General features: G+C 52.1%; 1 protein-coding gene across 1 annotated transcript in view; it reads right to left on the bottom strand.

Annotated features, from left to right (window-relative positions):
- Positions 1-884: 884 nt before the first annotated feature.
- LOC124478355 (E3 ubiquitin-protein ligase HACE1-like) overlaps positions 885-15847 on the bottom strand; it is a 15657-nt gene continuing 694 nt past the window's right edge. The window contains 25 exon segments of the mRNA XM_047036626.1: positions 885-2087; positions 2530-2643; positions 2746-2816; positions 5071-5169; positions 5733-5864; positions 6378-6573; positions 6672-6822; positions 7015-7036; positions 7038-7103; positions 7195-7292; positions 7608-7638; positions 7640-7720; positions 8664-8754; positions 9065-9130; positions 10254-10579; positions 11324-11474; positions 12029-12135; positions 12264-12365; positions 12605-12701; positions 13925-14007; positions 14239-14370; positions 14625-14700; positions 15328-15432; positions 15531-15620; positions 15712-15766. Of these exon segments, the coding sequence (XP_046892582.1) occupies positions 1985-2087; positions 2530-2643; positions 2746-2816; positions 5071-5169; positions 5733-5864; positions 6378-6573; positions 6672-6822; positions 7015-7036; positions 7038-7103; positions 7195-7292; positions 7608-7638; positions 7640-7720; positions 8664-8754; positions 9065-9130; positions 10254-10579; positions 11324-11474; positions 12029-12135; positions 12264-12365; positions 12605-12701; positions 13925-14007; positions 14239-14370; positions 14625-14700; positions 15328-15432; positions 15531-15620; positions 15712-15766 (2645 nt within the window). The 3' untranslated portion in view covers positions 885-1984.

The raw sequence follows: 15847 nt of genomic DNA, 5'->3' as shown, positions 1-15847 counted from the left end.
TAGATCTTGATATAGGAGCTACATCTTATCACCTACATGATACAGAACACTGGCTCTCCTGCTTTGCTCTCTTCACACACACACCCCTCCCTCTCTCCCTCCCTCTCTCCCTCCCTCTCCCTCTCTCTCTCTCCACAGGCCACATGGCCTGTCTGGTTCTGTCCATATTGAGCTGCCCATGTTCTCTAGCAGACGTTGCCATGGCGAACAGATTGTGTTTAAAGCAGATCTCTGACCATGGTGGGCAGGTTTTATAGAGGATGAAGCGTTGCCATGGGGAACCATGTGTGTGTGTGTGTGCGTGTGTGTGAGAGATTGTGTTTGTGTGCGTAGCCGCATTTCAGAGAGGGTGCTTTTGTGTGTGTGTGTGTGTGTCTTTCAGAGTGTGTGCATGTGTGCACGGGTGGCTGTGTGTTACAGTGTGCATTCCAGAGAGTGCATGTGTGTGTGAGTGTGTGTGTTATAGTTCATTTCAGAGTGTGTGTGTGTGTGTGGGGGGGGGGGGGGGGGGGGGGGGGGGGAGAGGCCAGAACAGCAGCAGATGTTGTGGCTGGTGAAAGTCTGTGTGAGGTCCGTTTAGCACAGGTAGACCCTGCTGTTCCTAGCCTGTGACCCGGCACAGCACATGCTGGGGACACATATGTCACACACACACACACACACACACACACACAGCTTTCTTAAGCACACGCACGTGCGCACACACACAAAAGTAACAGCATGCAATCACACACACACATCATTCTTTGACACACACACACACACACACACACATTACAGCGACAGCATGCTCTCATTCACATTCACATTCTCATTCACAATTAATTTAGTCACAAACACACTATCTAGCCCCGAGAGGGAAACCATCACAGAACATGTCATCGTTTATGATAAAATACATACTGTATTGTTCGAGTTATTTGCAGAAATATCTATAAAGTCTCTGTTCACAACCAACATCGAAAAACAAATGCAAAACATGGGATACATTCAAAACAATACTGATGAGTAGAATGACATTATTATTTACATTCCCATGTCGACGTGAAGTCCTTCAAACCAAACAGAAAGAAGGTTTATCATCTTGATACATTCATGTCATGATGATATGATTGTGTCCTTTTAGACTAAAAACAACATGTTCAGCATAAATGTTCACGTAAGGGAAATAAAAAATTAAGTAAAAATTGAGTAATAAATTCTGCTCAGATATTTGGCAAAGGAGGCCAAAACATTTGCCACTTAGAGTATTGATCCCCTGTTGAATACTACAAGGCCATAGACAACACAAGCACAGAAGACAGACTTCCGAATGAAGACACAGATCAGGAGAAGGACACGGAGGGGGAGGGGCCACTGCATGGGGGAGGAGTCAAGTCATGGGAGAGGAGCTACAGCATGGGGGAGGAGCTACAGCCATGTCTGGGCACGTGTACCCGCCCACAGGGCCACGCCTCTAGTTGCTACATCTGCAGACCACACTGTCGGAGCAGATGTGCACACACACACACACACACACACACATATGCACACACACACACACAAGATCCCTAGACCAGGAGATTATGGAGTCAAGCCACAGGGAAGTGAAATCTCTTTCTTTCTCACACACACACACACACACATTTAACAGTACATCAGTTCAGCTCAGCTGACTGGCTGCATCTGGTTGCATAGATCCAGAAGAAGCATTTGATTGGTGGTGTGGAGACGTGATTTTGGCAGGTCCGAGAGGGTAAAAGGCCGGAACTTCCAGGAGTCTCTCTGGCTTCCACCGTCTTTAGTTGTCCTAGATAGAGTGTCTGATGTTCCTTTGTTGAAGAGTCAATGCGTGCCTCACCCACAGAAAACCACAGCATAGGTCCAGAGAGGTCCAGTTCCCTGTTCTGAGTTGACCACTAAAACCCAAGCACACGCATGTCTGTCGTAACTAAAACCCACGCACACGCGTGTCAGTCGTAGGAGCGGAGAGCAGGTGCAGGAATCAGGCCATGGTGTAGCCGTAGCTCCCACAATGCAGTGCAACCAGCAGACGGTCTCGTAGGACTTCCTGGCTCGGGTATTCTGGGAGTTTCAGCATGTTGATACTGAGAGGAGGGAGAGAGAGGGAGGGAGAGATGGAGAGAAGGAGGGAGAGAGAGGGAGGTGTGATAGCAAAGAGAAGTGAAGAGAACCCGAGAAAATGGCCGATGCTAGTTTCTTGTGCCGCTCTACAGGTTAATGGCATGGTATTATGGCTCCAGCAGCAGAAAGACGGTTGATGACCATTGTGCTTCACACCCCCCCTAAGAAAGAGCAGCAGCGGTCAGATAGACCTGCCTCTGTGTGGCCCCCTCCCGACTAGCAGCTGCAACCCTGACTAGACAGGAGGCACACTGCCCTCTAGTGGCTTCATCTCCCTTCCTGCTGCGCTTTCACTTCAGCAGTATGAGAGGGAACCAGGTGAGTGAGTGAGTGAGTGAGTGAGTGAGTGAGTGAGTGAGTGGGTGAGTGAGTGGGTGAGTGAGTGAGTGGAGGTGACCACCCTACCAGGTGCTGGAGGTGGGCAGCAGGTTGGAGGTGTACGGTACTGCAGCGATGGTGAACTTCTGGAGGCCGCTCCCCCCCATCAGGAAGGCAAAGCCACCGTGGGGGACCCTGGAGCTGGGGGGGGGGGGGGGGGGGGGGGGGGGGCTCAAGTCCATGCTGGCTGACACGTACAGTGCATTACAGTGGAAAAGGTCCAGTATTGACTCGCTCACTCACCTGCCCGTCACAAACTGCAGCAGAAGAACTCTCTCCTCCTGAATGAGACTCTTCACCACCTCCCAGAACCACTGCAACACAACACACCACAACCATGACCACAACCATGACCACAACCACGACCATAACCACCACAATCATGACCACACCACAACACAACCATAACCACCACAACCATGACCACAACCACGACCATAACCACCACAATCATGACCACACCACAACACAACCATAACCACCACAACCATGACCACAACCACGACCATAACCACCACAATCATGACCACACCACAACACAACCATAACCACCACAACCACGACCACACCACAACACAACCATGACCACCACCACGACCACACCACAACACAACCATAACCATCACAACCATGACCACACCACAACACAACCATGACCACAACCACGACCACACCACAACACAACCATAACCATCACAACCATGACCACACCACAACACAACCATGACCAGAACCACTGCAACACAACACAACCATAACCACCACAATCATGACCACACCACAACACAACCATGACCACCACAATCATGACCACACCACAACACAACCATAACCACCACAATCATGACCACACCACAACACAACCATAACCACCACAACCATGACCACAACCACGACCATAACCACCACAATCATGACCACACCACAACACAACCATAACCACCACAACCATGACCACAACCACGACCATAACCACCACAATCATGACCACACCACAACACAACCATAACCACCACAACCACGACCACACCACAACACAACCATGACCACCACCACGACCACACCACAACACAACCATAACCATCACAACCATGACCACACCACAACACAACCATGACCACAACCACGACCACACCACAACACAACCATAACCACCACAATCATGACCACACCACAACACAACCATGACCAGAACCACTGCAACACAACACAACCATAACCACCACAATCATGACCACACCACAACACAACCATGACCACCACAATCATGACCACACCACAACACAACCATAACCACCACAATCATGACCACACCACAACACAACCATAACCACCACAATCATGACCACACCACAACACAACCATAACCACCACAACCACGACCACACCACAACACAACCATGACCACCACCACGACCACACCACAACACAACCATGACCACAACCACGACCACACCACAACACAACCATAACCACCACAATCATGACCACACCACAACACAACCATGACCAGAACCACTGCAACACAACACAACCATAACCACCACAATCATGACCACACCACAACACAACCATGACCACCACAATCATGACCACACCACAACACAACCATAACCACCACAATCATGACCACACCACAACACAACCATAACCACCACAATCATGACCACACCACAACACAACCATGACCACCACAATCATGACCACACCACAACACAACCATAACCACCACAATCATGACCACACCACAACACAACCATAACCACCACAATCATGACCACACCACAACACAACCATAACCACCACAATCATGACCACACCACAACACAACCATAACCACCACAATCATGACCACAACACAACCATAACCACCACAATCATGACCACAACACAACACAACCATGACCACCACAATCATGACCACACCACAACACAACCATAACCACCACAATCATGACCACACCACAACACAACCATGACCAGAACCACGACCACACCACAACACAACCATGACCAGAACCACTGCAACACAACACAACCATGACCACAACCACGACCACACCACAACACAACCATGACCACCACCACGACCACACCACAACACAACCATGACCACCACCACGACCACACCACAACACAACCATAACCATCACAACCATGACCACACCACACCACAACACAACCACGACCACACCACAACACAACACAACCATAACCACCACAATCATGACCACACCACAACACAACACAACCATAACCACCACAACCATGACCACACCACAACACAACACAACCATAACCACCACAACCATGACCACACCACAACACAACCATAACCAGAACCACTGCAACACAACACAACCATAACCACAACCACGACCACAACACAACCATGACCAGAACCACTGCAACACAACACAACCATAACCACCACAATCATGACCACACCACAACACAACCATGACCAGAACCACTGTGTCCTCCTTGGGCTGGTGTTACAGTTAAAGGTGTCCTCCCTGTGGTTGGTTTCACAGTTAAAGGTGTCCTCCCTGCATAGGGTCGCCTCACCTGAATGACTGGCTCCTGAAGGTCGTAGCCGCTGGTGTACTCTGTGTTCCTGAACCAGTCCTGGACATCAATCTCTGGCATACCTGACAGCAAGAGCTCCTACACACACACACACACACACACACACACACACCCCAATTAACTAACATAGGACTTTGGCATTCAATACATACATGTTCTGTAGCAGAAATAAAACATGGAGGCTGAGCGGTGAGCAGAACTGAGCACGCACACTCATCTTGGCGCTGTAGCAGCCGTGACTGAAGCGTGTACCTGCACACACGTGTCCTACAATCACACGGCAAACACACACACACACACACTCGGCCATGGCACTCTATCGACGTGCAGCCCGGTAAGGATGGGAGCATGGATTGTGCCGACACGCAAAGAAAAATCCAATGGTGCCGGAGGAGGGGGGAGGGGCTTCAAGGTGACCCGGCTGACACCCCTGAGCCAGACATGGCTAATCAATCCCTGCATCGGAGGCCGCCAGGCGAGCGCGGCGAGAGCGGAGAATACAAACAGGCGAGGAGGACGCCGGCGAAATGAGATAAATGAGGGAGAGGAGAGGAGGGAAGAGAAGGGTGGAGGAGAAGAGAGGTTGCAAAAGAGCAGAGGAGGGGAGAGACGGGAGGAGAGAGAGGAGAAGAGAGACTAACCAGCTCGTATTCGTCGAAGAGCTGGATGAGGGAGGGGGGGATGAAGGTGTGGAAGCCCTGAAGGAAGGCGTTGATCTGGGGCTGGATGGCTCGAGTCATCCTCAACTCAGTCACCAGCTGGACATACTCTGCCTGAGAGGAGAGAGAGCGAGCGAGAGAGGTAGGGGGGAGGGAGAGAGAGGAGGGGGGAGGAGAGAGAGGGAGAGAGAGGGGGGGGGAGGAGAGAGAGGGAGAGAGAGAGGGGGAGAGAGAGAGGGGGGGAGGAGAGAGAGGGGGGGGGGAGGAGAGAGAGGGAGAGAGAGAGGGCGGGAGGAGAGAGAGGGAGAGAGGGGGGGGAGGAGAGAGAGAGGGGGGAGGAGAGAGGGAGGGGAGGAAAGAGAGGGAGAGAGAGGGGGGAGGAGAGAGGGAGAGGGGGGGAGGAAAAAGAGGGAGAGAGAGGGGGGAGGAGAGAAAGGGGGAGGAGGAGAGAGAGAGGACAATTACAAAGGAACATTACTCAGACTGAAGAGTGCGACCATACGGGAACCCACCGCCGCACATCAACACCACGTGTCCTTATATGACATCCCCATCTTCTGGCCAGATGTGGTACTACATCCAAACAGCCCGCCGTGTTCACAAACCAACAGCACAAGGGCGGCTGACCTTGTTGTCCTGGGTGACGATGATGCTGATCCCGCCCGGTTTGAGCGGCACTTCCTCCATGGCGCCGAACACGTCGGTCTCCACGGAGAAGGTGAGCTCCAGGCCCAGGTCGCTGATGTCGTTGTCCAGGATCCACTGCAGGTTTTTGGCGTACTCCGGATCGATGGACGACACATCCTGGTAGTTCACCGGGATGCCTGATACACACACACACACACCACAAGAAATCATATATCTCCTTGTTTCTAATTTCACCGTTTTTAATATGAGGTACTGTGTGTGTGTGTGTGTTACCCCAGGATGTGCTTGTAGAAGGAGCGGGTGAAGTAGATGTTGACCAGCTGCCGGTGGTACAATGCCAGGCCCAGGACCTGACCAGCAAACTGGAAGTAGTTCAGGTGGTCCGGATTCACCGAGGAGTTACTGTTGGGCTGGAAGGTGGTGCCTGTGACAACACAACCAAAACACACACACACACACAGAAAAAGAGTAAACCTGTCAACGATAAGATCCAAACCCAAAGGGTGTTGTGGCTTTCTGGGCTCACAGAAATGTGTTTACGCGGGTTTCAATTTCAAATGTTTGGCTCTCCACAGGTTTGGAAACACAGCAACACAGTCCTGGATTATAATCCTACCGTCAGCAGACTGTGTGAAGAGGAGCGTAATCCGGGTTGATGATCTCGTTGGACAGGACGTCAAACCACTCTCGGACAACGCCCTGGCCCTGGAACACAAGGGTCAAAGGGTCAACGGATGCAGGATGACATCATCACGACAGCATTGTTACGGGGCTGTGGAACGCTCGCGACACCCACCATTCCTTCCTCGCCGTGGAAACGCACGGCGATGCCCTGTTTGAGCTTCTCATTGGTGGACTTGGAGACCATCTCACAGCTGCTCCTGAATATGGACTCTGGTGGGGGGGAGGGGGGGGGGAGACAGGGGGAATGTGGATGTGATGTGTGACCGGATGAGAGGTTAAGGCCTGGGGGTGTCAAGGGTCAGGAAGGGGGTTATATTAAACTAGGGTGCCATTTGCAAACATGGTGTTAGAATACTTAGGTCCACTGTTTAAGGTGCTGCATGGACACAAATGCGAACTCGCAAATGCGAGTTTACCTCAAGGTTAGGTTCGTTACCCTGGGTGAATGACCCCAGGTGAATGACCCCAGGTGAATGACCCCAGGTGAGTGACCTCAGTGACCCCAGGTAAGTGACCCCTCCCTACCTCTGTGGATGAGCAGGATGTCGTTCTCGTTGGACCGGCCGGTGGACCATGTCAGAGTCGGGCTGTCCCGCCAACAGATGCTCGTAGAACCACTCGCAGCGGTCCTTGAAAGGCTGCACGCACACACACACACACACACACACACACACACACACACACCCCCTCCGGTGACTCACTAACCTAGGACAGGAAAACCCCTCCCATACTAATGCAGCGGAGCTCTCAATTCAAACACCATCTCAGAAGCCTCGAATGTCTAAATCGTGGAGGAGAAGGGAGAGAGCGCCGTCTATCTGCATAATGTTCTGAACGTCTTCGTTCTCCAAGTGACGGGGTTAGAAATCGGAAGAGGGGAGGATGGAGGGAGCGAAAGAGCAAACGAGAGAGAGAGAAAGGCAAAGAGAGGAAGAAAGACAGAAAGAGAGATAGATGCAGAGAGAGAGAGAGAGAGAGAGAGAGAGAGAGAGAGAGAGAGAGAGAGAGAGAGAGAGAGAGAGAAAGAGAAAGAGGGCGAGAGAAAGTGATACAGAGATCCCTTTTCCCCTGGGGTGGAGAGAGAGGGGGGGGAGAGAGAGAGAGACATGTGAAGATGAAATGGGATTCTCCAGGTTAAAGTGTGTAATTAAATGGCGGCGCCTCCTCCCAGTGGGCTGTAATCCGGAGGTGACAGGGGCTGCAGCTCCACCGCTCTGATAGGAATGCCGGGGAGCCACACTACCTGAGGCCGCACTTCAATTTATGAAGCCATATAACGCGCTTTAAGACAAGTGTTATCGCCGTGGCAATAATGTTGTTAAATGATTCTGCCAGGGAGACACGGGCGTTTCAAAGTCACTCTCCATCGACTCTCTCCAGAGACAGGAGAGAAGCGGAGAGAGGAGAGAGAACAAAAGAGAGAGAGTAGATAGAGAGATAGAGGGGAGAGAGAGGGAGAGAGGGAGAAACAGAGACAGCTGGCCAGCTCAACTTGTCACTAAGAGGCCCTGGAGTCGGGCCACACCCACACAGGAAGTTGACCAGATACCCACAGGAAGTGACCCGCCAGTCAGGACTCACCTGTCCTTTGATGATGTGCATGAAACGAGACATGAGCTCCGGACACTCCAACAGGAAGTGGAAGTGGTTGAAGATAATCTTTGGATTCCTGAGAAAGAGAAAAGAGAGAGGCATACACAGAGAGACAGAGACAGAGAGAGAGAGAGAGAGGAGAGAGAGAGAGAGAGAGAGAGAGAGAGAGAGAGAGAGAGAGAGAGAGAGAGAGAGAGAGAGAGAGAGAGAGAGAGAGAGAGAGAGAGAGAGAGAGAGGAGAGGGAGAGGAGAGAGAGAGGAGAGGAGAGAGAGAGAGAGAGAGAGAGAGAGAGAGAGAAAGAGAAGAATGAAGCTGTCCAGATCAATAAGGAGTTCCAGGGAACAGAAGGAGCTGGACGATCCTGGCAGAGCGCTACATCCACTCACCTGTTACGAAACACTTGAGCACCTCGTCATGCTTGCACACAAACTCGATGAAACGAGGCGACGTCATCCTGGGGGGGGGGGGGGGCAGGGGGAAGAAGGGGGGGGGGGGAGAGAGAGAGAGAATTAGCCCTGAAGAAGGATCAATAAAGAACCACAGCGGCAAATATAGCATGGCAGAAGCTCAATCGAGATGGTGCTATCTAATGCATCTCTGAAGTCAACGACTAGAATGTGCATCTCCTGACAGGAGAGCAATCAGCTCTCAGGGACTGATAATGAAAAACAGATCTGCACTGGAGATGGGGGGGGGGGGGGGGGAATAACACACTTCACCAATAACAGAGCCTCTGTTCAGTGTTAATTAAGGATGGGTTTAATGATCTAATTACATTCCATTATGGAGATTGGAACGGGGGGGGGGGGGGAGAGAGGAAGGGAAAGAGACTGACGAGCATGACATCGTCTCACAGTGACGATGCAAAGGAGAGTTAGAGAGCTACAGCTTGATGAAGAGGAGGAGGGGGAGAGTTACAGAGCTACAGGGATGAAGCTACACAGGGATGAAGTTACGAAGGAGAGAGACAGACTCACAAAGACAAGGAGGAGAGTTAGAGAGTGATGAAGACGAGACAAGGATGAGAGTTGGAGACGGAACTCGATGAAGACGAGCAGAGCGCTCGAGAGCGATGAGGACGAGGACGAGGAGTTTGAGAGTGATGAGAGGAACCCTGAGCCAAGAATTCCCTGGCAGTTGGAAGCACCTGCCCCTCTTCCCTCTCATTGATCTGCACCTGTCTATCTGTCTGCCTCTGGATGAACAGGCCGTGCAGACGACTCTATGATCATATTCCACAGCAGAAACCCCAGGAAGCAATCATTTGCACCCCTCTGGAGACGAGCTGGCAGCTGACTGCGGACCAAGCAGCCAGCGCTGTATACCACACTGTCACCATCTCAGACTGGGACCTGAGGAGACTCTGTTGTCATCAGCAGGGCACTAAGTGAACAGCGTCCACCGGCCAAATGCCGGTGCAATATACCCCGGCCCAATAAGCTACGGGAATCTATTGAGTGGATGGTCAAATTTGAACATTTGGCGAGTGGATGAAAAAAAGTGAATTTTGCACCCTATTCATCAGTGTTCCTTCCTGGTTAGAGGTCAGGGGTCGGGGGTCAGGGGTCGGGCCTCACCCCTGGGGCATCTGACAGGAGCAGCACATGTAGAAGGCCTGGATGACGGCGCTCAGACGGCTGGCCGTCATGGAGATGACGTCCTCTCCGTCGGCGTACACCTCGGGCGTCTCCATGACGACGTAGGGGTCCAGCGACGACGGGAGGCCCTCGGAGACGGCGGCGGCGACGGCGGCGGAAGAGGCGTCGACCTCGCGCTGCTTGAGGAGGAGCGAGGCGATCTCGCTGCTGGAGGAGGAGGAGCTGGGGTCGCGGTGGGTCTTCTCCAGCTCGGTGGAGATGAGGACCAGCCACTCCTCCAGGGAGTGCCACAGCAGCTCCAGGGGCTGGGGAGGCAGAGAGGGGGCGGGAGGGGGCGGGAGGGGGAGGGAGACGGGGGGGCAGCAGGAAGGAGAGGTGGATGGGAGAGAGAGAGAGAACGAGAGATTGACAGGCGGAAAGCAAGCGGGACAGAAACTAAGAGAGAGAGATAAGGTGGAGAGGGGGCACAAGAGAAAGGGGGAGACTCATGGATCAGACAGAAAGGGATCACCAGGGTTAGTAGTCTCTTACTGCCCCCTGGTGTCTGGAGCCATGAACTGCAGCCTGTCTGTTTATTCTCCTGGGTATAGATTCTAGAACATTCAGGGGTTTCGCTACATCCTCACCCTCCCTCTTTCCTTTTTCTCTCCGTCCCTTTCCATATCCTTTATCTGCTCCTGTTCCATCTCCTCCCTTCTGTTCATTTCCACTCTCTGTCTCTCCCTGTGTTCCTCTCTCTCTCTCTCGCTCTCTCTGTCTCTCTCTCGCATCCACCCTCCCTGGTGACCCCAGCTGACCTCTGACCCCAGCTGACCTCTGACACCAAGCTGACCTCTGACACCATCCTGACCCCTGACTCCAGGTTGACTCCTGGCTGACCTATGACCCCTGACTGACCTTGAACACCAGGCTGACTCCTGACCTCAGGCTGACCACTGACCCCTGACTGATTCCTGACCCCTGGCTGACTCCTGACCCCTGGCCCCCTGGCTGACCCCTGACTGATTCCTGACCCCTGACCCCAGGCTGACCCCTGAACCAAGGCTGACCTTGAACACCAGGCTGCGGGCCGTCTTGTTGCCGTTGTAGCCCATGTCGTTGCCGTTGTTGGGGGAGGAGGGGCCCAGGCGGAAGACATGACAGAAGATCCTGACGATCTTCAGCAGGCTCTTCATCTGGGCCTCGTAGCTGCTGGACAGACTGGGGGGGGGGGGGGGGGGTAACTGCTCTGTGAGAGGGGTAACTGCTCTGTGAGAGGGGTAACTGCTCTGTGAGAAGGGTAACTGCTCTGTGAGAGGGGTAACTGCTCTGTGAGAGGGGTAACTGGCCTGTGAGAGGGGTAACTGGTCTGTGAGAGAGGGGTAACTGGTCTGTGTGAGAGGGGTAACTGCTCTGTGAGAGAGGGGTAACTGGTCTGTGAGAGAGGGGTAACTGGTCTGTGAGAGGGGTAACTGCTCTGTGACAGGGGTAACAGGCCTGTGTGAGGGGTAACTGCTCTGTGAGAGGGGTAACTGCTCTGTGAGAGGGGTAACTGCTCTGTGAGAAGGGTAACTGCTCTGTGAGAAGGGTAACTGCTCTGTGAGAGGGGTAACTGCTCTGTGAGAGGGGTAACTGGTCTGTGAGAGGGGTAACTGGTCTGTGAGAGGGGTAACTTGTCTGTGAGAGGGGTAACTGGCCTGTGAGGGGGGTAACTGCTCTGTGAGAGGGGTAACTGGTCTGTGAGAGGGGTAACTGCTCTGTGAGAGGGGTCGTACCTGAGCAGCTTGTGTCCGTTAGTGGTGGCTACCTCCGCCAGGCTGGTCAGAATCCTCTGGTAGTGACCGTCACTCTGCTGGGACACGTGTTCTAGAACCTGCCTGAGCTGCACACACACACACGCACACAGGCACGCACATGCACCCAAACACACACACACAGTAAGAACAGCAAAGCATGTGACCTATCCCCAAAACAGCAGTGGGAACAGTGATGACACAGAGGGGGCTGTACCATGTTCTCTCTGATGTCATCATTCTGCGTCATCTGAATGAGGGTCTGGAACAGGCGGCCGTGGTGCTGGATCAGAATCTCACACGTCTCTCCGTACCCACCCTGAACACACACACACACATGGTGGGACAGAGTGTACTTGATAAAATAAAAACTAAAGAATGTGAGTGTGTGTGTGCGTGTGGGCACTCACCTGCACACAGACGTCAAGGGGAGTGTGTGAGTGTGTGTGTGTGTGTGTGGGCGGGGGGGGGGGGGGGGGGGGGGGGGGCTCACCTGCACACAGAGGTCCAGGGGAGTGTGTGAGTGTGTGTGTGTGTGTGTTGGGGGGGGGTGCTCACCTGCACACAGAGGTCCAGGGGAGTGACTCCATTCTTGTCAGGAAGATACTTGGCTCCTCTGGAGAGCAGAATCTGAGCTGTGTCTCTCTGGCCGTGACTGGGCAGGCAGAAACAAACCGGCCAATCAAACCAAGGCTTACTAACGTGGGGACACAACCTGAACTGACATCTTCTAGAAGGGGTGGGACACAGTAGGATGATGGGTATAGCTTAGTGGGAAGAGCATTTGACTCCAGATCAAGAGGATGCTGGTTCAAATTCCCCCTGATGAGTTGATTTGGACGAATGCTAAATGAATAAGTTATTATTATTATTATTATTATAAGCTACAGAGGAGGATACATGAACGACATACCAAGGGGGGGTACATTGTGTGTTACATTTTTGGGACAATTATAAAACTGGAATCACCAAAAACATAATGTGAAGTTAGAATATGATCAAAGCTGGGAGTGGTAACTCTGATGTTCTCTGATGAAGTTGAGACAGTAAAAAGACGTCAGCCAGCGTTTCATTCCGGGGCCAAACTAATGACTGTAATCTAACTGCTGTTCAGGCGCTGCACTCTAATGTGAACTGACAAAAACACCATCCAGTCTAATCAAGATGAAGAGATCTGAAGAGAACCTGTCATTTTTCACCGCAGCTCATCAGCGTGTGTGTGTGTGTGTGGGTGTGTGTGTGTCTGCGTGAATGAGTTTACATGAGTGTACTGTTAATGTCTCACATTAAACACGGCGCACAAAGACAGAGTACTTGTTCTCTACACCCTTCACATTCTCTACTAAAGAGAGCCCCCCCCTTCCCCTCCCTCCCCCCTCCTCCCCCCCTTCCCCCTCCTCCCCCTCCCCCCTCCCCTCATCTGTGAGATGACACCACTCCAGACGCAGCCAGACAGGAACAGGACACGTCCTGTCTCACATCTCTGCTCCGTCTTCATGGTTCACCGCGTGCAGTAACTGAGACGTGGTTACTTTGCTTCGTCGCTAGATAATACAGCCTGTTCCTTGACTCTGACCACTGAAACACTGTCGAACCTACGCACTTCTGATCCTGGACTTTCTACATGCAGAGTTTGCACGTGCCTTTGGATGAAAGCATCTGCTAAATGAATGGAATGTGAAATGGTGGTATCTCTGACACGTCACCTCTTAACAAAATGACATCATGAACAAAAACTTCAAACATGGACGCAGTGCTGAGTTGAGTGGGACCACATTAGACCCTGACTAATCTACTTCAGACAAGCAAGACCAATCCAAAGAGGAGGAAGTGAATATCCCCACTGCGTCGTCCAGGCGCAGTGATTGGCTACGTCACCTGCAGGCGAAGTAGAGGGGCGTGGCTCCGGAGACGTTGGGTCTGTTGACGTCAGCTCCGCTGTCCAGCAGGCACTGCACCGTCTGGGGGAGGGGCCACAACAGGTCGATATAGTATTGATTTGTATGTGTGTGTGTGTGTGTGTGTATATCAGTATGGGTGTGTATGTGTATTTATCAGCATGTGTGTGTGCGAGTGTATGTATGCGAGTGTATGTATACATATATATATATCTGTGTGTGTATATATATATATCTCTGTGTGTGTGTGTGTGTGTGTGTGTGTGTGTGTGTGTGTGTGTGTGCTGAACCCACTGTCTTGTGTCCGTTCTGGCAGGCCACGTGCAGGGCAGTCTGCCCCATGGCGTCCTCCACGTCCACGTTGGTCACATGCTGCACCAGGTCGTGCAGGAGCTCCGTGCGGCCGTTCACTGCCAGCCAGTGGATCTACGGGGGGGGGGGGGGGGGGGGGGGGGGGGGAGGGGGGGGGGACCAGACCCTGGTCTCAAACAGGCTCTCACCTCGCTCAGTGCTCATTCATGTTAGTCAGCAGTCAAATGCAAGTCAGTGGTCATTTTAAATCAGTAGTCTTGTGTAGGTCAGTCGTGTTAGCTGATGGTCAGTAATCACGTGAGGAAAAGGTTAGTGGACAGATTTACAGAAAGTCAGCAGTCATGTGAAGTCCAGTGATCTGCACTCACAGCAGTCAGGCCCTCGTTGTTGCAGATGTTGACGTCTGCGTTGTACTCCAGCAGGCGGCCCATGCACTTCTTCTGCCTGCAGGGAGGCCAGAGAGACCGGTCACTCTCAACACGCTCTGCCCCCCTCATCACCATCACCACCATCATCACCACCATCACCATCATCATCCTCATCATCATCATCATCATCATCATCACCATCACCACCATCATCCTCATCATCCTCATCATCATCCTCATCATCATTATGACTACGTACTGTCATCATCATATCCACCACATTGCAGTCAATCTGAGTACAGTAGAGGAGAGCTGAGTAGCGTACAGTAGAATAGAGTACAGTACAGTAGAGTACAGTACAGTACAGTAGAGGCAGGTACAGTAGAGTACAGTAGAGGCAGGTACAGTACAGTAGAGTACAGTAGAGGCAGGTACAGTACAGTAAAGTACAGTAGAGGCAGGTACAGTACAGTAGAGTACAGTACAGTAGAGTACAGTAGAGTACAGTAGAGTACAGTACAGTAGAGTACAGTAGAGTACAGTACAGTAGAGGCAGGTACAGTACAGTAGAGCGGGGTACAGTACAGTACAGTAGAGTACAGTAGAGAGTACAGTAGAGTACAGTATAGTAGAGTACAGTAGAGGCAGGTACAGTACAGTAGAGTGGGGTACAGTACAGTACAGTACAGTATAGACAGCCTACCCATTCCTGGCGGCGAGGTGGAGAGGCGTGCAGCCAGAGATGTCCTGGTAGTTAGGACTAGCTCCTCTCTTTAGCAGCAGCACAAGACACTCCACTGATCCACAGCTACACACACACATGTACAAACACACACACACTCATACAGGTTAGGAACTATGTTGTTGTTTACTTCAAAACTGACCAATCCGGAACCACCATCTTACTTGGCAGCAATATGTAGGAGGCTCCTCTTCACTCGTCCAAAAGCGTAGTTCACATCGAACTTGGAATTCAGCAGCAGCTCTGACACTGATCTGGAAGGGAAGGAGAGACGGGCTTGAGATAGGAGGTGGGTGTGGAGATACCGGACACAGTGTTGGTGTTGGTGTGCCCCGCATAGGCTACCTGTGTTGGTCAGCCATCACCATGGGCATAAGAGTGTACACGGCGGTCTCATTGTCTGGGCCAAAACGAGAGGAAGGGAGGGTATTAGCACACATTTGACTACGAGCGGGATACAACACTTCCTTGACAACTCTGT

This window comes from Hypomesus transpacificus, chromosome 2, assembly GCF_021917145.1.
Source record: "Hypomesus transpacificus isolate Combined female chromosome 2, fHypTra1, whole genome shotgun sequence".
NCBI lineage: Eukaryota > Metazoa > Chordata > Actinopteri > Osmeriformes > Osmeridae > Hypomesus > Hypomesus transpacificus.
This window is presented reverse-complemented; position numbering and strand designations above follow the sequence as displayed.